We start from the raw sequence: 18,504 nt of genomic DNA, 5'->3' as shown, positions 1-18,504 counted from the left end.
CATTTATTAGAGATGCAAAAGCACATCAAATATGACGTCTTGTTTTCTGTGAAATTGATCAAAATGTTTGTTTAAAATAAAAATGTATTTCAAAAACTTAATTCAATGTGAACTTTTCAAAACTAATTGACAGATATTTGTTCTTGTTTTAAGCATAAACTCACGTCACATTGAGATGCATCTTGCATCTCTAGTAAATGCATCTTGATTTAAACATGTTTAGATTAGAAAAGGACAAAAATGCAGAGATGTATATTAATTTTTCTCTCTCAACGCATGCAAAACCCTGTCATCGCAGATGATCATGCAAATACAATAACGCACACAATCCAAATCCTTTTTCTCTTTCTTTATTCATTTTGTCTCAATAGATTTTACACTATTTTTCTGGAACCAAAAAACATTTGACTATATGACATAAAATAGCACATAATATATATATGCACAAATAAAACATTTAAAAATGGTTACATGAAAACTAATAATCATCCAAAGAGGGCTTGGTTTATAATTTTCTTCTGGTATTATTATTATCTCTGTGAACGTGTCGATGGGCTACTGCATCACTGATGGAAGTCAAGCAGCACAGCGTAAAAAAATACCCACAATCCCACTGAAAACAGGAGCGGGGCGCTGAAGAGCATCAACACCGTCAAACCTTCCGGCCTCTCGGTGACGACGCTCCCAAATAATAATAATAATAATAAACTCTTACATGTCTTAGTTATAGGTATAGTATATTCATATATAGATGGAGGTGAGAAGTAAATTCAGTAGACCTGTTGACACCCTAGTACATATTAATAGCTCTGAAACACAAAAGCTTAAAAACAATGGACTAAAGGTAAGGCAAAGTGTTTGGATACGCTGTGTCTGCTCAGTTTATCAACTGATTCCAAAGTGCTTTTTATCACCGTCAGTCAACAATTTTTGTGTCCCACAATTCATCTGGGGAGTCAGAAATCCCAAAAATCAACAACATCCGTCACTTTCATCACATGTGCAGATTTTTTTTCTCTTTTCTCTATAGTGTAGATAGAAACATTCAATACATTTCTTTTTTTTTTTTTTGTATCTTCTCAGGTTAAATTGAAAATAACTTCTTAATTTGACATAAAATACCATGCAAGATGCGTACTGAATATTTAGCTCTCCGGTTCAACTAAAGCCATTAAACAACCATCATTGATTTATGTCGCCATATACCATATTCACTGTGCATCAGTTTTGAAATGAACATCCTTACAAGTTACAGGAAATCAAAGTGCAATCGTTGGGTTGTTGGACAAACCAGGACAACTCATAAATAATAATAATAATAATAAAAAAAAAACCGATCTTCACAAGTACTTGAGATCCTTTGTCAATTAAAAAAAGGGGGGCGCGGGTTAAACGTTTCTTAAGTTACGTCACGCTATTGTAACTGGTGAGTATTTACTACTATCTTAAACGTTACACTGTTAAATGCTACGGAGAAATCTCCTGGTAATATAATCTCGACATAAACAAGGAAATGTTTCCGATATCTGCTTTACAATCTAACCTTTTGCAGTGCTCTAAAAGAAAGAAAAAACGAAAGAAAAGAATCAACTTAACAATTACATCATTTACAAAAATACCAAAATTTAGTATCGCAACTTTAGGGTTGCCACAGCAACAACTTAATATTATTATGAAATAACTATCATACTACTGAGAATTTTTATTTTATTTAATTTTTTACTTTTTTTTTTTTTTTCTATTTTAGCTTTTTTTTTTTTTTTTTTTGGTAAAACATTACCTATACAATAAACATATTTGTATTTTTTTTTTACATAACACAAGCAGTTCTAACAGCCCGGCCTGCGCTTGCGCCGCGACGTCCCGAACGCGAGATCTCGAAGCGGCTCCTGATTGGCCGAGGCCGCCGTCGCTTTGGAGGACGCCCGCGCGAAAGCCAAGCCCGGCTTAATAAATTACATTCATTTTTAAAATAGGTTACACCATTGTTTCCGTGTTCTAGCATTTAACAAAACAGAATGACGATAAAATATATTTAAATCACTTTCCACTTCAAAAATTACATTAAAACTGTAACTTTTGGACAAAAAAAAAAAGCCCTAATACAAAAAATAAAAGGAAAATAAAAATGCTAAGACCAGTGCCATATTCCTGCGAAACCAAACGTCTCTCTGTGGATTGTCTGTGTTAATTGAGCACCATGAAAAGACATGATGTTTCTGATTGGATGGGTAACGCAGGCATGCACACGCTCACATCGGTGCACAAACACACGCTTTTCGCCCCTCAGAAATCAGGCTGTGTGCACTTTATCCCAGGACAACAACTAAAAAAACACATGAAACGATGCAGTTTAGTAAGAAAACGACAGAACGGACAAGTCCTGACATTTAAGAACACAATCGTCCACCAAACTCAAACGTCACGCGACGTTACAGACATTTAGCTCGTCCTTTACATTTCCGATGTCAACAGGATCAACATTCTACCGATTCAGTCTCGCACCATGTGTGTGTGTGTGTGTGTGTGTGTGTGTGAATGAAACAGACCATGATGATGACGTGTGTGTATGAAATGCATTTACGTCTACGTGTCTCTCGTCTCTTTTCCGTCCAAATTGGTGATTCCGGGAGCTTTAGCTTGAGTGTTTTCATAACCCCCGACCCCACATAAAGTCATCTTCTCAAGATGCTTGCTGTGTAAAATAGATTTCTTAGGCACTTCTAAACTGTTTATCAAATAAAACAGGATTATCGGCGAGAGCGCAGACGTCGCGTCAGGGACGGTCTACTTCCGACGCTTCGCGCCCCCTCCTCCTCCTCCTCCTCGTCCGTTCGCTGGGCACCGTGTGATTGGGACAACGAACAGGCAAACTGGAGAAGTCCGTCTCGTGTACGAGTTAGTTTTACAGCAGCTCTCCAGTTTAATGAAAGCCCTTGGCACGGGATAGAAGCCGGAGTCGACTCCCTGATGGCCAGTGTTCCCACGGACACATCCAAATCATTCACCGTCCACTTAAAAACAAGTAAAGCAAGGAGTAAAACACAGTCCTTTAGCAGAGACAGAAAGGTGGTTGCATGGCACGTGGTTTGCCACATTCGCACTTCTCACGCAGTAAACCTTTCTTTGGCCACTGGGGGGATGAAAAACAAAACAAAAAACGAATCATTTCCGCTTGCGAAGACGGATCAAGCTCAAGTCCAAGAGGGAGAAACCGGAGGGAGGCGCATTTTTGACCAGTAGACAATCTTCTTTTTGTCCGCCATGTGACATTCGGTGTATTAAAACAAGAAAAAGAATTAATCAAATAAAAAATAAAAACCAAGCAACCCCTCTTTCCCCTATCCGGAGGGTCATGGGGATGTTAAGACAAACTCTGCAGGAGACGTCCTCCCGTTCAAGACAATCAAGCACTTATTATTAAGCACTATTTCTGACAGTGCAAACCGAGTGTGTGTGTGTGTGTGTGTGTGTGTTTGAGCTTGTCATCCGCTCAGGGTGAACATTGTGCATTTGTTTTTCATTTAAAAACAACCATGGGAGAAAAATACACATTATTATCATCTGACTGGTGACGATCATTCGGATGAATCTCACTTATGCCTCTATGAAACGTGCTGTACATTGACATATATTTATATATATATATATTCATATATATTTTCTTGTTTCGTTTTTTATATCTTTTGTTTTTGAATTAAGAAACCGGTTGAGTCACTTTTCTGAGCATAACAGGTATACGGTGTGTGTGTGTGTTGTGTGTGTGTTGTGGCTTGCTAATGTGTTTACGCTGTATCATGCAGGTTGCTGTAGTTCTATCGGGGAGGGCAGGTCGTATTTACACGGGGATCTTTTTGGGTTTCTCAAAGCAGCTTCCTGACACCCCGTTCCTCTCCGGTGGATTACTTCAAGATGATCTGCAGGAAGACAAACACAAAACAGCATCTGAGTATCAGTAACGGCCCATCACACATCATCATCCATCTTAAGGACTCATAGGCTACGTGACACTGTTTAAAGGAGTCCGTGTAGAGAGAGAGAGAGAGAGATGATGCCGATGCGACATGAGCGAGGGATGTGCATGCTATTTATTAATGTAGTGTTTGCACTGTAGAGACTCAAAAATACATATTAAAAAAAGATTTCGCCTTTTCAGGTGCAAAACGCAGCAAATGCAAAGGACTTGGTCTTATTTGCATGCTTCTGTTGATGAATATTTGTTCAATAATAATACAAAAAAACCCACAATGTACACTTCCATTAAATGTGTTAATATATTTTTGAAAGAGTCTCTTCTGCTCAGCAATGCTGCATTTATTTGATCAAAAATACAGTAAAAATTGTGAAATATTATTCCAATTTAAAACAGCGAATAAATAGTAACGTGTAATTTATATCCCGTGATCAAAGCTGAATTTTCACGTTTTCAGTGTCACATGATCCCTCAGAGATCATTCTAACATAAGCTTATGCTTTTTTCACGATTCTTTGCTGGATTGAAAGTTCAAAAGAACAGGATTTGAAATGGAGTAATGTTATAAATGGCTTTTACTGTGGCTTTTGATCAATTTGATGCATCCTCGCTGAATAAAAGAATTAATTTCTTTCAAAAAAACGTTTGCATATATAGCTTCCATGCTATTTTAATACAATTTTGTGTTAAAAATGTAAACTTTGACAGGCTAATCGATGCATACAAAAAAAAATGATGTGTCGCATACTGCATGAATAGAGTGGTATGCTAGTATGCGAGTCAGAACACAGCCAGGTCTCCGTCTCACACTGTGGATACAGTCTCGTTCACTTCATCCGGTTATATAACGGCATTTATTAGAGGTGGGAATCGGGTCACAGGACAATATTTTAAAGTATTTTTCTGCAGATTTTTAATTATTCTGCATGCATGCACGTGGGAGTAATGTAAACCCATGGAAATGCCTCAAACAACATCATATATGATCAAAAATATTTAATGACTGGTCTAGTTACCCAACCGGCACTCGGAAAAGTGTGTGGGTCGTATCGCTAATCTTTTGCCTGGATTCAAAACATCCTGAAATGTTTTATTAAAGCAGCCCAAGCCAACAGTAAAAGCGCAGTGTGATCAAGCTTCACCAAATGTGTAAAGTCACCATGAAACACAGTCAGCGTTGTGAGGTAAAGGCAGTGTGACAGCCGGCTGCACCACGGCATGATGGGAAAGCAAGGCCAGAGAGGGTTCACATGCAAGCTATGAGACAATGACAATGTAAAGAACAGCGACTCTGTGTTGGATCATGATATTGGATGTGATGTAAGCCAGGTTTAGCTGCTATAATGTCATTTATTTCAGACCCCATGAGCAATCTGACTAGCTGTTTTACGTCCTAGTTTGTAATAAATGAAGTACCAACGTTAGACGCACTGAAAAAACATTGCTATTAATAATCAGAGGGAGCTAGGATATATATACTGTATATATATGTAATTATTAATAATATTGTAAACAATTACAGTTATAACAAATATGTTTTAGCAACAGTAAATATCACTATATTAATGTAAATATACACTATAAAAAAAATACATTACATAACATAAATAAAGAATTCTAGAGCTTTAAAGTTTAAATGTGCATATCTGATTTTTACATTTTTTAAATATTTTTAATACTTAAAAAAACACCATTACATTAATAATGTAATATACTTTATTGAAATAATACATACATAATAAAATGTAAACGAGCATATCAGAAGTTTTTTTAAATGTATTTTTAATACCTATTTTTAAAATATAATTATATTAATAATGCAAATATACATTAAATACATTACATAAATAATATTAATATAGAAATCTAGCTTTAAATTTTAAATGTGCATAACTATTTAGAAATATATATATATAAATTTTTTTTAAATACTTTTTAGATACATTAAATAAATAATATTAATATAGAAATCTAAAGCTTTACATTTTAAATGTGCATATACATTAAAAAAATTATATATATATATATATATATATATATATATATATTTAATACTTAAAAAAAATACCATTATATTAATAATGTAAATATACTTCATTGAAATAATACATAAAAAATAGAATGTAAACGAGCATATCTGAAGTTTTTAAATATATTTGTAATACCTATTTTTAAAATATCATTATATTAATAATGAAAATATACATTAAATACATTACATAAATAATATTAATATAGATATCTAAAGCTTTACATTTTAAACGTGCATATCCATTTAAAAAAAGTTTTTTAAAATACTTTAAAAAAAAAACATTATATTAATAATGTAAATATACATTATTAAAATAGTACATGCACTATAGAAAGTAAATATTTGATTTTTTAAATTTGTAAATGTGTATTGTCTAAAGTTTTGTAATTTATCATCAATGTAAATATACATTATTAAAATAATACATACATTATATAATATAAATGTTTGATTCTATAGACCTTTAAATATTAAATATCTGTTTTATATATTATTCTATATTGCTGTAAAATATATATTCAACAGCCAAGAATTAAAAGCCACTAAAACTCATGATTTTTCTTTAACCTACATGGTCACAAACATTATTTTAATATCAAGTAATTGCTAAATGCACGCAAGTAAATAAAAAGGTTGATATTAGATTAAAGTTTTCCATTTAAATAAGCTTGAGGAAATAAATCTCCGTGGCTCCTCTCTCTGTCCAGGAGGGGGCGCTAGTGCCCTACAAATACAGCTCTCAGCGACCCGTGGACTCTCCACATCGCTCTTGGCACGTCAGAACAAAAGTCTCAGGCTGTGTTCGTAATGGCATACTATCACACTTATATTTCCTATCATATTTTCTGTATGCATGGAATACCCAGATATCATATTTGACCTAGCATAACTCAAGAGCACTGAAATCAGTGTGTGTGTAAGCTGTGTGTTCGGATTAGAGGTCCTACTATGTTGCAGTATGCAGTGTGTATACTGTGAATAGTATGCATGAAATTCCCGCATTACCTACTACATCTGCTGAAACCTGATGTACGCATCTGAGGACACTGCTTGGGATACTGACTCCCACAATGCAACGCGCTCCATGTGACGTTTCATCTGCGTGTAGTAGAATTCAGCGTGAGTGAACTGGAGGCGGGGAATAATTATTAATGTAACACTTTTAGAAGTACACATATACATGTTAGGGTGAAGTACAGTCTAGCTGTGTTTCCGAGAACACTTGTTAGTAGCACAGAAATGGCACTTTTAATCTCTAACGGCATGTTTTCCCGATCAAGTCAAATCAAGTCATTTTTATTTATACAGCGCTTTAAACAATACAGATATCAAAGCAGGAATATAATGATGATTCAGTGGTGCAAACAGAGATCAATGCTTCAACAGAGCTTGGAAAAGAGGATAGTGCCATAATAATGATAAATTCCCTCAACGATTACAGTCTTGTGATGTCGACCAATCAGATTAGGGAGAACGTGCGCTTCATACTAACGTATCTAAAACGTCTGATTATAATTACGATGCAGTCAGTCATATGAAATATCCTATTCTCTTGACAAATAAAACCATATATTATTTCAGAATAGCTTAAATACCATCTGACTTCTACACTCACGCTATCTCTATATTCTCTCTTGTGTAGAACCGTAATTAAGTGCACTGTTATTATATTTAATAATTTATGCACTGTATTTGGTATCTGCAACTATTATAATACACTGCATACACACGCGAGACGCCTCGACAAATTCCTTGTATGTTTCGCATACTTGGTAGAGCTTGTTAAAGAATCACGATTTTTTTTTTACACGATTCTAAAAAAAGACAACTAAACAAATTAACATGTAATTTACTAGAGGTTCAGACAAAAGTCTATTTAAAATGTTTATTTAATCTGAATAAATTCTTTTTTTTAAATCAGGTTGAGTGAATGATTCAATGACTCACTCAAAAACACTTAACTTGTTTCACAACTGGATGAATAAGTGTTTTTTGAATGAGTCTATTGAATGAATCTATTGAATGAATATTGAATGAATCTATTGGAAGAATCTATTGAATGAATCTATTGAAAGAATCTATTGAATGAATCTATTGAAAGAGTCTATTGAATGAGTCTATTGAATGAATCTATTGAATGAATCTAATGAATGAATCTATTGAAAGAATCTATTGAATGAATATCGAATGAATCTATTGAATGAATCTATTGAATGAATCTATTGAAAGAATCGATTGAAAGAATCGATTGAAAGAATCTATTGAATGAATCTATTGAAAGAGTCTATTGAATGAATCTATTGAATGAATCTAATGAATGAATCTATTGAAAGAATCTATTGAATGAATATCGAATAAATTTATTGAATGAATCTATTGAATGAATCTATTGAATGAATCTATAGAATGAACGATTCAATGACAATCACTGTAATCGCTACAGTTGTTATTTGAAGTGTCATGTGACTTTCTAAAGGAGATTTGCTCTATTTTGGTCGCTTCCGTAGACATCAGTGTTTATATCTCAACTATAAACTTTTATCCCAGCGCTTCTTTGCTAATATGAATATGCGTAGCACAGAAATAATGAAACTGTTTGGCAAAAAAGACTGTTTTATATATGACAGATTTAATTGTTCCGGTGTGATATATAGACACAGACAAATCATTGTCATTCAGGAATAAGATCGCGTGGGTGTTTGAATCGAGATCGCAAACTTTTTTAAACTATTAATCATGTAATGCTAATACTCGGCTAATAGAGTTGATTCAGATTCAGATCTATTAACATATCAACGACTTTTTTATGCTGACAAAATATATATTTATGTAATACGTAGGGCATAATCTACCAAAAATTTGTGACATTTTGGAAAACTCATTTAATTAGTTATTTTACCTATATATAATTGAAGCATTCCTGTTACCGAAACCCTTAAAATTAGCTAACCTAATTTAGTCAATTTAATTCAAACATGATCATTATTTTTTTTATTTGATTCAAGCTAGTTAATGCACATAACCATATGTTACATGATGAAAAAAAAGCACATTATACACTTTTACATTTAAAAATGTAATTTTTTTACATTTCACTTTAAGTGAAAAACATGATTTAATTTCACCGAATCAACTTGACTTTACACCAACAAACAGAATTTTTATGGGTTAGATCGAGACCGAGGATGTAAATAGGACATTTTCACATTAAAAAAGCACATTTTATCGTAAGGCCGGCTGTGCTGAATTAATATTCAATGTTTGTCATGTGACAACTACTCTGAAACATTATTTGCTGCATATTGCATCCTATTTCACACACTATTCTCAGAATCTAGTAGTCAGTGTGCACTGTGTAGTAAGCAGTGAGTTAGTGTGCCAGTCCGAACACAGCCTCAGTTCAGTAGATTATGACGTGACCTGCGTTCATCGGCCTCAAGCTGAAGTCGTCACCTCAAAGCTGTGTGTGTGCAGCAGTCAAGCGCTTGTTTACGCCTCTCTCGCTGCATAATTAAACTCATGTGTGAGATTAGCGCTCGCGGCGATGACTCAGCGGACGCTGCTGGTTCTGTCTGTCTGGCTCTGAGACTGACGCAAACACACACCAGAGAAAAGGCCTCTGTGTTCCTTCCTCGGCTCTGAAAACCTCCATTAAATCAAACATCACGAGTCTCAACTCGTTTCGGATAGACGCATCAAGCCAACGTAGAATTTAAATTGACTTTATTTTCTTAATTTATATTTCTGGTGTCTTTTCAACATCAAATCACATTTTTCTTGTTGAAAATTCTGTTCGACGTGGAAATAAGTCAAGATAATTCAATAATCTGAATCTGAAATATTTTGAAATAAAATTAATATTAGATAAAATAACAATATATAATAAAATGACTGATATAAAAATGTATACAATATATACAAATACATAATCATTAATGAAATTATTATTGTAAACATCCTTATTATTGCTGTTGTTATTAATAATATCTCTGTTTTCAATTTTCACATTTATTTGTCAGTGGTTTTGACATTTAAAGTATTATTTAATATTAATAATATTATTATTAATAATGATTTGAAATAAATTTTAATAATTTAATAATAACATTGCTTTAAATTTATAACTACCGGTATTACTACTAAGATTATAATATTTATTTTACAAATATTTAATAGTTTTATAATATTTTTTTTTTTTTTTACATTTACAATTACTACTACAGACATTTAAATATTTATTGTAATAATATTAAAGTTTAATAGTATTTATTATCACTATTATTTTTGTTTTTATAAATATAATCGTTATTATTATTATTATATACACATTTAAAATATTGAAAAAAATATTTTTATTGTTATTATTTATAATAAATTAATAGTGTACATTTCCAAACCACAGACAAATGTGAAAATTTCACACAAACATGTCCCTCTTGCATTATCCAAATAAAAACAGGCTGCAAATCACTGTTCATGTTCAGTGTCAAGATTAGTTGTGTTGCGCTGAATCCTAATCGGTTATGAAAGATATCGTACGATTAATAAATTGTATGAACTTCATATTTTAAGCTCAATAACGAGACTGAAGACTGCAGAGACGTGAGGTGCAGTGCTTCATTCTCCTGCCAGGTGGCGCTAAAGAGCCTTGAACCGTCTGGCGAGAGACCCTCAGGAAACAGGTTCAGTTTCACGTGACGAGACTACAAACGTCCCAGTTCCTGAGAATATTCAAACAACAGGAAAAGCCGCTCGCTGACAGGAAGGCTTCACTTAAGAACGACGGAAGTGGGAAAGCCCCCAAGTCTCCTCGCGTGACCCCGAGTGAACAATACCAAAAAGAATGGGAGCGGTCCGAGGAATGCATGATGGGAACTGATAAAAGATCTGGAAGGTTCATAACATTTGTAGCTATAGTGGGTGCAGTCTGACCTCTGAGTTCGCCACAGAAAGCACATTAAGCGGTGTTGACGTGTGCGCGGCAGGAGATCATGAGCAAGTCTAGGGCTATTGTCAGGCGCGCGCTGTAATTGCCGGTTCGTGAACGTCACACACAGCACCATTTTTAGCGCCTTATGGAAAAGCCAAACCTCCCTGCTTTCCCAAATCAACCCAGAGCGGGAGAATAAGTGGAAATATGATAAGTGTGTATTATTATCATCAAGATGTGTGGATGAGGAAGGATATCTCGACATCAAAATAAAGCAAGGACATGCAGAACAAAACAAGAAAATAATGCAACACAACACAACTACTATTTGCCAATGTGCGAGCTCTGAATAAGCACCGATCCGTCCGAATAAATGCGTTTTTTTTTATTTTGCCAAATCGATTCGAGGCAAAGTGCTTATTCAGAGCTCAGGGATTTATGAAAGAAAGCTTTTAAAAGGAGCAAACCTGATTGGCTGGTGCTGTTGTTGCGTAGGGGACACTTGTGGCAGAAGTTGTTGCTGCAGAGACAGTAGCAGGCGTAGCACTGTACATCATGGGTACTTTTTCAGGAAGGGAACCATGGAAGCAATGAACAGGTAGGTGGAGCATTATGGAAACCAATGCAACAGGTGTTTGGTTGGTTGGTTGGTTGGTTGGTTGGTAGGGTTTTTGTTGTTTGTTTTTTTTGGTTTTGTAGTTTAGCAATGGTGTATTTTACAGAGCAGCGAGCCATCGTTAGGTTAAACCAGCAGATGGCATGCAATCACGATGCAAAGCGAGAGAAGCATGGGAAAAAATAAAACAAAAAACAAGAGGAAAAAGGCTGATTACAATCACCTCAAGGAAATTTATCACCATAATCAGTTGTACCCAGAGAAGTCTGGCATGGGTGGTTAGTTCGAGTGAAAGATTACATGTGCTGTTAACCAGTCGATAAGTTTTGATCGTACGAGCTACGGTGAACTACAGGGAAAGGCCGTTTGTGTGGCTCTCAGACAGGTCAATCGTGATCAGGTGGGCTATTTCTCTAGGAAACTGATCAAATTTCCCCAATCAATACTTGTACACAACACAAGACAACGCCTGTTATTAAGAGCCTGTTCGCTTCTGGCGTTTTCACACAAATACTGCTTAAAAACAATGAAATTATAATAATAATAAAAATAATAGCCACTGTGAAAGAATGTGAAATTAATTATAATTATGTAAAAATTTAAAATAATAATATTAATAAAATTATTATTAATAAAATTACCAAATCTACTGTAAATGAGTAATGCATACATACAAATATAAGGAATATACCAATAATAATAATAATGTCACTGTAAAAAAAGGTATTTAAAATGAATTAAAATAAAATTAATAATATAAATGTTTAATATTTATAAATAATTATTATTTTTTATAAAAAATTATAAAAATAAATTAATAAATATATAATAAATAAGTATAACAAATTTATAATCCTTGTATGTATGTCAATGTAAAAATTTTTTTAGACAAGACAACAAACTGAATAATTTGAAATATTAAATATATATAATTCAGATAATAATTAGTAAAACGATAAAATCCACTGTAAATTAGTAATGCATAATAATATATGCATATGTAAAATACGTACAAATATAAAGAATGCAACAATAAAAATAATAAAGTGATGTTTTTAAATGAATTAAAATAAAATTAATAATATAAATGTATAATATTTATAAATTATCATAATTATAACAATTTTTTTAATCCTAATAATGTCCCTGTAAAAAAAATACTTTTAAATAAGACACAACAAACTGAATAATATGAAATATAAAATATATATAATTCAGATGAGCCACTGTGAAAAAATTGGAATTTGAAATAATTTCAAGTATATTGAATAATATGTAAAACACACAGAATTACTGTATTAAATAAAAATAACCACTGTAAATAATTAATTAAAAATTGAAAAACCCCAAGGAGAGAAATGTGAATATTTCACACACACACACAGAGCGCTCTTGCAGGTGAACAGAAGCAGAATAAATAAAGAAAACACATAAACTGATCGAGAACGATCTAATTTGATCTAATTTGGTGGATGAAGCTTCACATCACCTGTAAGAGCGACAGGATCTGTGTGTGCGGTGGGAAACAGACAGACAGAAAGAGGAGGAACCTACCAATGCTGCTAGCAGGAGCCATGCACAGAACTGACCCTGTGAGCATGCGGTGAAGAGTGGAGACAGGTTAATAGGGAAGAAAAACATATTAGACAGAGCCAGAGATTCAGTATTCAGCATGCCATACAAATCCAATTCAGCTTGTCATTATAGATCGCTCGCTCCACCGTGTCGTCATTCCGGTAAAAACCTCGGTGTATTCCAGGAAGATAAACTGGATCAATATTCGCAAGGGCCACAAATGAGAGGACAGGAGCTTAGCGTTGTGAAATTAGAGCGCAGTGTAGGAGAAGAGGGCAACAGGGCAGAGGATCAGCCACACACACACACACACACACTCACACACACACAAGAGAGTCATGCGGTGAGGGAACAGCCACTCCTACGGTTAAAATAGGCATACTGCTGTTACAAAAGGCCCGGCGCTGGAGAAGAGGGAGGAACGGGGGCACAGGAGGACAGCTAAAAGAAAACACAACCACCATGTGGGTGTGTGATGACAAAACACACCTACGAGGGATTAGACTGCAGGACTCGCTCCGAGACCCGACGCACAGAGAGAGTTTCTCCTGTGTTTATGGACATAAAAACACTGCAGTAGATCGTAGGTGGAATACACTGCTACTGTTCACTGCGATTCATCGATATATATATATACTGTATATATATCAGCCAGGCCGATCTTTTCAGTGGATTACACAGAATGATAATAAAATACAGATAATAATGATTAAAGCTTTAAAGCTTTCCTGTAGCTCAAACGCTTGCAACGCCACGGTCTTGGGTTCGATTCCCAGGGAAAGCAAGAACTGATAAGAATGTAAAATGTGTAACTTGAAATGCAATGCAAGTCGCTTTGGATAAAAGTATCTGCCAAATGCATAAATGTAAATAATATAGGTAATAAAATATTAATATAGATAATTAAAGCATATAAATTACTGGCATCTGAAATTTTGTTCGCAAATAATTAAAATGTCGTGTAAAATAAAAAATCCATTTAAATTATTCTGTTTTAAAATAATTATATATTCTAATATAGAATGTATAAACATTTAAATTAATTATAATAATAATAATAATAATAATAAAAATCAGACATGCTAATCTTGGGTAAATATAGTGTAAAATATAATATTAATATCAAAATGTTCCTGCAATTTTCACCAGGCGATATATTGGCAAATTAATCAAACAATATTCAGCTATTTAAAGACTGTCGGCACCTTTATTTAATAATTAGGGTTAATTTTATGTATTTTGTAAATTTTAACATTTATATAAACGTGTGTATGTATATGTATGTATCAATACACATACACATATATAATTTTTGTCATTTTAGCAATTTCACAGTGATAAACAATATATCACCATGTTTATTTAAAATAAATTACAAATATCTCTTGTTTTCAAATAGCAGTAAATATTGAACCAAATATAAATATAAAATGTTTTTACAATTTTGTAGAGATAGAGCGATATATATCGGCCAGGGGTGCATTTCCCGAAAGCATCGTTGGCCAACTATGGTCGCAAGTTCCGTCGTTACCAATAGAGTTCAATGGACATTGCGATGAACTTGCGACCATAGTTGGCCAACGATGCTTTCGGGAAACGCACCCCAGGCCAATTAATATATTAATCCATTAAAAGGCTATTCTACATTTGCAAATAGATGATGCACAATTTTCAAAATATTTCAGAGTATTTTATGTTTTTTTATTGTGCATCTTAATTGTGATCCAAATTTTTTTATGATACACGTATATATATATATATATCGGCATTATGTGTTGTCCCATATTGGTGGGAGACAGATATATAATCTGACAGCGTACAGATGTGCAGATCAAAGCACTTTTTTTCTAATTTAATCTATGGCCGGCAATGCTTTTTAGATCAAAGCACCCCGAACTCCCACTATAATGCAAGTGAAAATCAAATGCTCCCGAAATAACGTATCTGGTTTCCTCGAAGTTATGCATTAGTATTTCGTGCACTCGCTGCATGCAAAAGGGACAAACGCACGTTTAAAGGCCTCGGTTATCAAGACGTTACGCCGGGATCGCAGGAGAGAGAAAGGGGGTGTAACGTATAGGGGTGATTAATACGAAGCAGTGTGTGTGTGTGTGTGTGTGTGTGTGTGTGTGTGTGTGTGTGTGTGTGTGTGTGTGTGTGCATGGGTTTGTATGTGTGCAGGTGTGTTCTTCTTACCTGTGGGAAAGAAAGCGGTGGGCTGCTGAAGCTGTGCGTTGGCCAACGCCTGTTGGTAGTGCAAGACACTGGGGTTGAAGAGAGTACTGGCCCCGTTACTCTTTTCTAGTGCTGGTCTCTTTGGTAGGGGCTGCAGGACTCCATGGGGAAACGCCTGAGCGCGGCCACACGTGAAAGAGAAGACATGCGTGAGTCAAACCGGGTACTTTGCACGCATCCACTTACACAAACATCAATGCACTTTGTTGAACTCGAAGCTGCATCGCTCCGTTTTAGAGGCACTTATGTTTACTAGGCTTCAGTAATTACCACACACATTCATTCTTCAAAATTGACTGATTTCTAAATACATGTACTTGGTGACTTTTACTTTTTCTATCAAAACAAAGAAGCCAAATTAAAAAAGTCTGTGAGTTGCTACAGTACATTAAAAAGCTACATGCAAAGCAAAAGGTGAAAGGTCATAGTACCAGATCTACAGATGCCTCGAGGGGTCGCTTCATTGCTTTGGCAGTCGACTGAGTCTTTTAATAGCAGGCAGCGAGCACATGATGGCAGTGGGCCAATGGGATTCAAGCGTATTAACATACAGGTAACAGCAAGCAGAGGTGCATCATGGGGACAGCATTGCATTGTGGATAGGTGAGAAGGAAAAAAACAAAAACAAAAATAATCTGAATGCAGTATACCACATACAAAACAATAGGCATGCACATAAACGAAAAAACTCGTCTCAAAGAAACATATCGCTACGTTCTGAATTAGTACGAAAGCAAATAAAAGCATCTACAGTACCTGTGTTAAAAGCGTCAGAAATCAAGATTCTCACCATTTTACCATTCAAAGTCAAATGGGATTGTAGATATTAGTGCTATGAAAGCTCTCGGATTCATCTTTAGCAGTAAATCAATAGAGAACAAACACTGCATGAAACACACTGACTGTATCCGGCACCCGATATCCGCTATCGAAGGGTTTTTCTGTGTGTGTGCGCGGTGGATTAAAATCAAATGACGGCAGAATGTCAGGTAGGCATTTCCGTTCGTCGTCAATATCTCTTCGTTTGGCCAGATTAGTCAATAGCAACTTCGTTGTGTATTGAACGCTTGTGTGATTGCTAATTAAGACTGGAATAGGGTACAAACAGCATCATGTTTCTGCCAATGGAAATCTGCGCTTGTCATCTGGCGATTTTAACATGCGCTATGACATTTACCAGCACTTAGCAAAGAGGAAATAAAAGGACACTCGGTAAACAAGGCGAAGTCGTCTAGGAGAAATGCCTTCCTTGACATTCACTTCTGTCACAATATGTTGCAAGTTCTTGCCAACTAAGGGATCACAATGGCTCTCTACTTATAAAGCGTAAAGGTCAAAACAACTGATGCGAGTGATCACAAAATGTGGAGCTCTGTTTATTCTTATATCCAATTTATGTTCCTTTTACGTGGCTGGCTATGGGTTATATTTATTGTGGTGTCAGATGTGGCCCATATTTATATTTATATTTATACTCGTATAAAGGATTATATGCAACTAACCCTAGATCTCCAATATTCCTCACTAGTAAAATGCCATGCAAAAGTACTGGTAAGATGTGGCTCGATGGAATGACGGGCAGCAAAATATTTAGTAAAGAAAACAGGAATTGCTTGAAATGAGATGACGCTGAGGGCCATGCAAAAATGCTTCAAATCAGAATATCCACACAAAAGAAAAAAAAAGAAAAGAATGTGGAAAAGAAAAAATGCATCTGTTCTCCTTTATAGTATAGTCACAGATTACAGCAAATGGGTTGTACGAGGGAAAGATGATGCACTTGAAGAGTCATTTAAAGAAAGAGGAACATTTTATTAACAGGAAAAACATCTATGCCTGGACTCTCTCGAAGCTCTGTTCAAAAACCTAGTGCTGTCTACATAGGCTACTACCTCCTCAAGCACAAGTGACTTATTTGGAGAACACTTCTCATGCAAAGTGCACTGAGTCGCAACTAAAGTCTGACTTTTGCATGTTGCTAATCTAACACTCCAAGCATAAAAATATAAGTTTTTTATGACTGCATTAAAATCTAACTGTTCACTGAGCTTGTCAGATGCATTCTGGGATTAAATTCTCCCCGAAGGATACTTGCTGCGTGCATTTCTTAGAAAGCAGAATGACAATGCACAAGTCATGTTTACGATAGTCTAGCGCTGTCTAGGTGGGCAGATCAGTAGGTTTAGGAACAGAGCTTATACGTATGCTTTTAATAAACAGAATCAGAATAAGATGCACTTTATTCCTGCATGCTGAAGGCATTCTTGTAACCAAGAGTTTCATGTTTAGCTCCCCTCCGCCAACATAGAGAACCATTAAAATAAATATGCCACCCACAGGGATTTATCATACAGAATTACATAACCTTCCGCTGGAGAAAAAACAAAACAAATAGAAAAAAAATGAAATACAAGAAAATGAAGAAACTATAACCGTCTCTCACTTTTAAACTCTTTCGCATTTGGGTCGCGGGTGCACGGATCGATTGCTTCAGTGAGCGGCCTGGTTTAAACCCTACAACAAAAGTCTGTGATGCCATCACATCATAATCAGGGAAAGGACAGTGCACCTTAAGGCTAGCAGCGGTTAAACGTTAAAGCTAAAGCCGGCGGGTTATCTCAGGTCGCTGCACGCTCGGGGAAACCTGGCTCTTTATTTTCACTCTTGTTTTATTGTTATGGCTGGTGAGCTGATACTGTCCTCGCGTCACCTTCTGACCCAGACGCCACAGTGGAAAAAGAAAAAAAGGTTCAGGGCAACAGCAAAAGCGTAAATGGAGTAAACAGCAAAACGAATGAGGCCAAGCATGTGAGTGTCATGACAGCAAAATAAAACCACACCAGCGCGAGATGTGGAAGCGCGAAAGCTTGCTGCCAAACACTGTGTCTACACTGCAAGCGAGTGACGCGACCAATGAGCGACGCAGTGCAAGAAAACTAGATTGTTCCCATTATAAACGACAAGCTCGCGCAATTGTCGCATTGCATTGTGAATCTGTAACGTATACAGTTTTATTGATTATAACTGGAGCGATCTAGTTTTCTTGCATTGCACTGTAGAAAAAAGTACATGCTTTCATTATAATCAACAAAGCTTTCTACGCTGCATGCACACAAGTCTCACATCTTAAATAGAAGCGATAT

At 35.3% G+C, this 18,504-nt stretch overlaps 1 protein-coding gene across 11 annotated transcripts in view; it reads right to left on the bottom strand.

Annotated features, from left to right (window-relative positions):
• Positions 1–3,648: 3,648 nt before the first annotated feature.
• mbnl2 (muscleblind-like splicing regulator 2) overlaps positions 3,649–18,504 on the bottom strand; it is an 81,901-nt gene continuing 67,045 nt past the window's right edge. For 2 of the 11 annotated variants that reach the window (XM_081362502.1, XM_081362499.1), the window contains exons 6-9: positions 15,323–15,476; positions 11,403–11,497; positions 7,011–7,133; positions 3,695–3,917 (exon numbers count right to left, since the gene is read on the bottom strand). In XM_081362502.1, the coding sequence (XP_081218628.1) occupies positions 7,014–7,133; positions 11,403–11,497; positions 15,323–15,476 (369 nt within the window). In that variant the 3' untranslated portion in view covers positions 3,695–3,917; positions 7,011–7,013. Of the gene's footprint in view, positions 3,918–7,010; positions 7,134–11,402; positions 11,498–15,322; positions 15,477–18,504 lie in introns of all 11 variants that reach the window. The other 9 variants (XM_081362504.1, XM_081362503.1, XM_081362500.1 and 6 more) reach the window with 6 other exon arrangements.

Source organism: Scardinius erythrophthalmus (genome assembly GCF_964197995.2).
Source record: "Scardinius erythrophthalmus genome assembly, chromosome: 3".
Taxonomy (NCBI): Eukaryota; Metazoa; Chordata; class Actinopteri; order Cypriniformes; family Leuciscidae; genus Scardinius; species Scardinius erythrophthalmus.
This window is presented reverse-complemented; position numbering and strand designations above follow the sequence as displayed.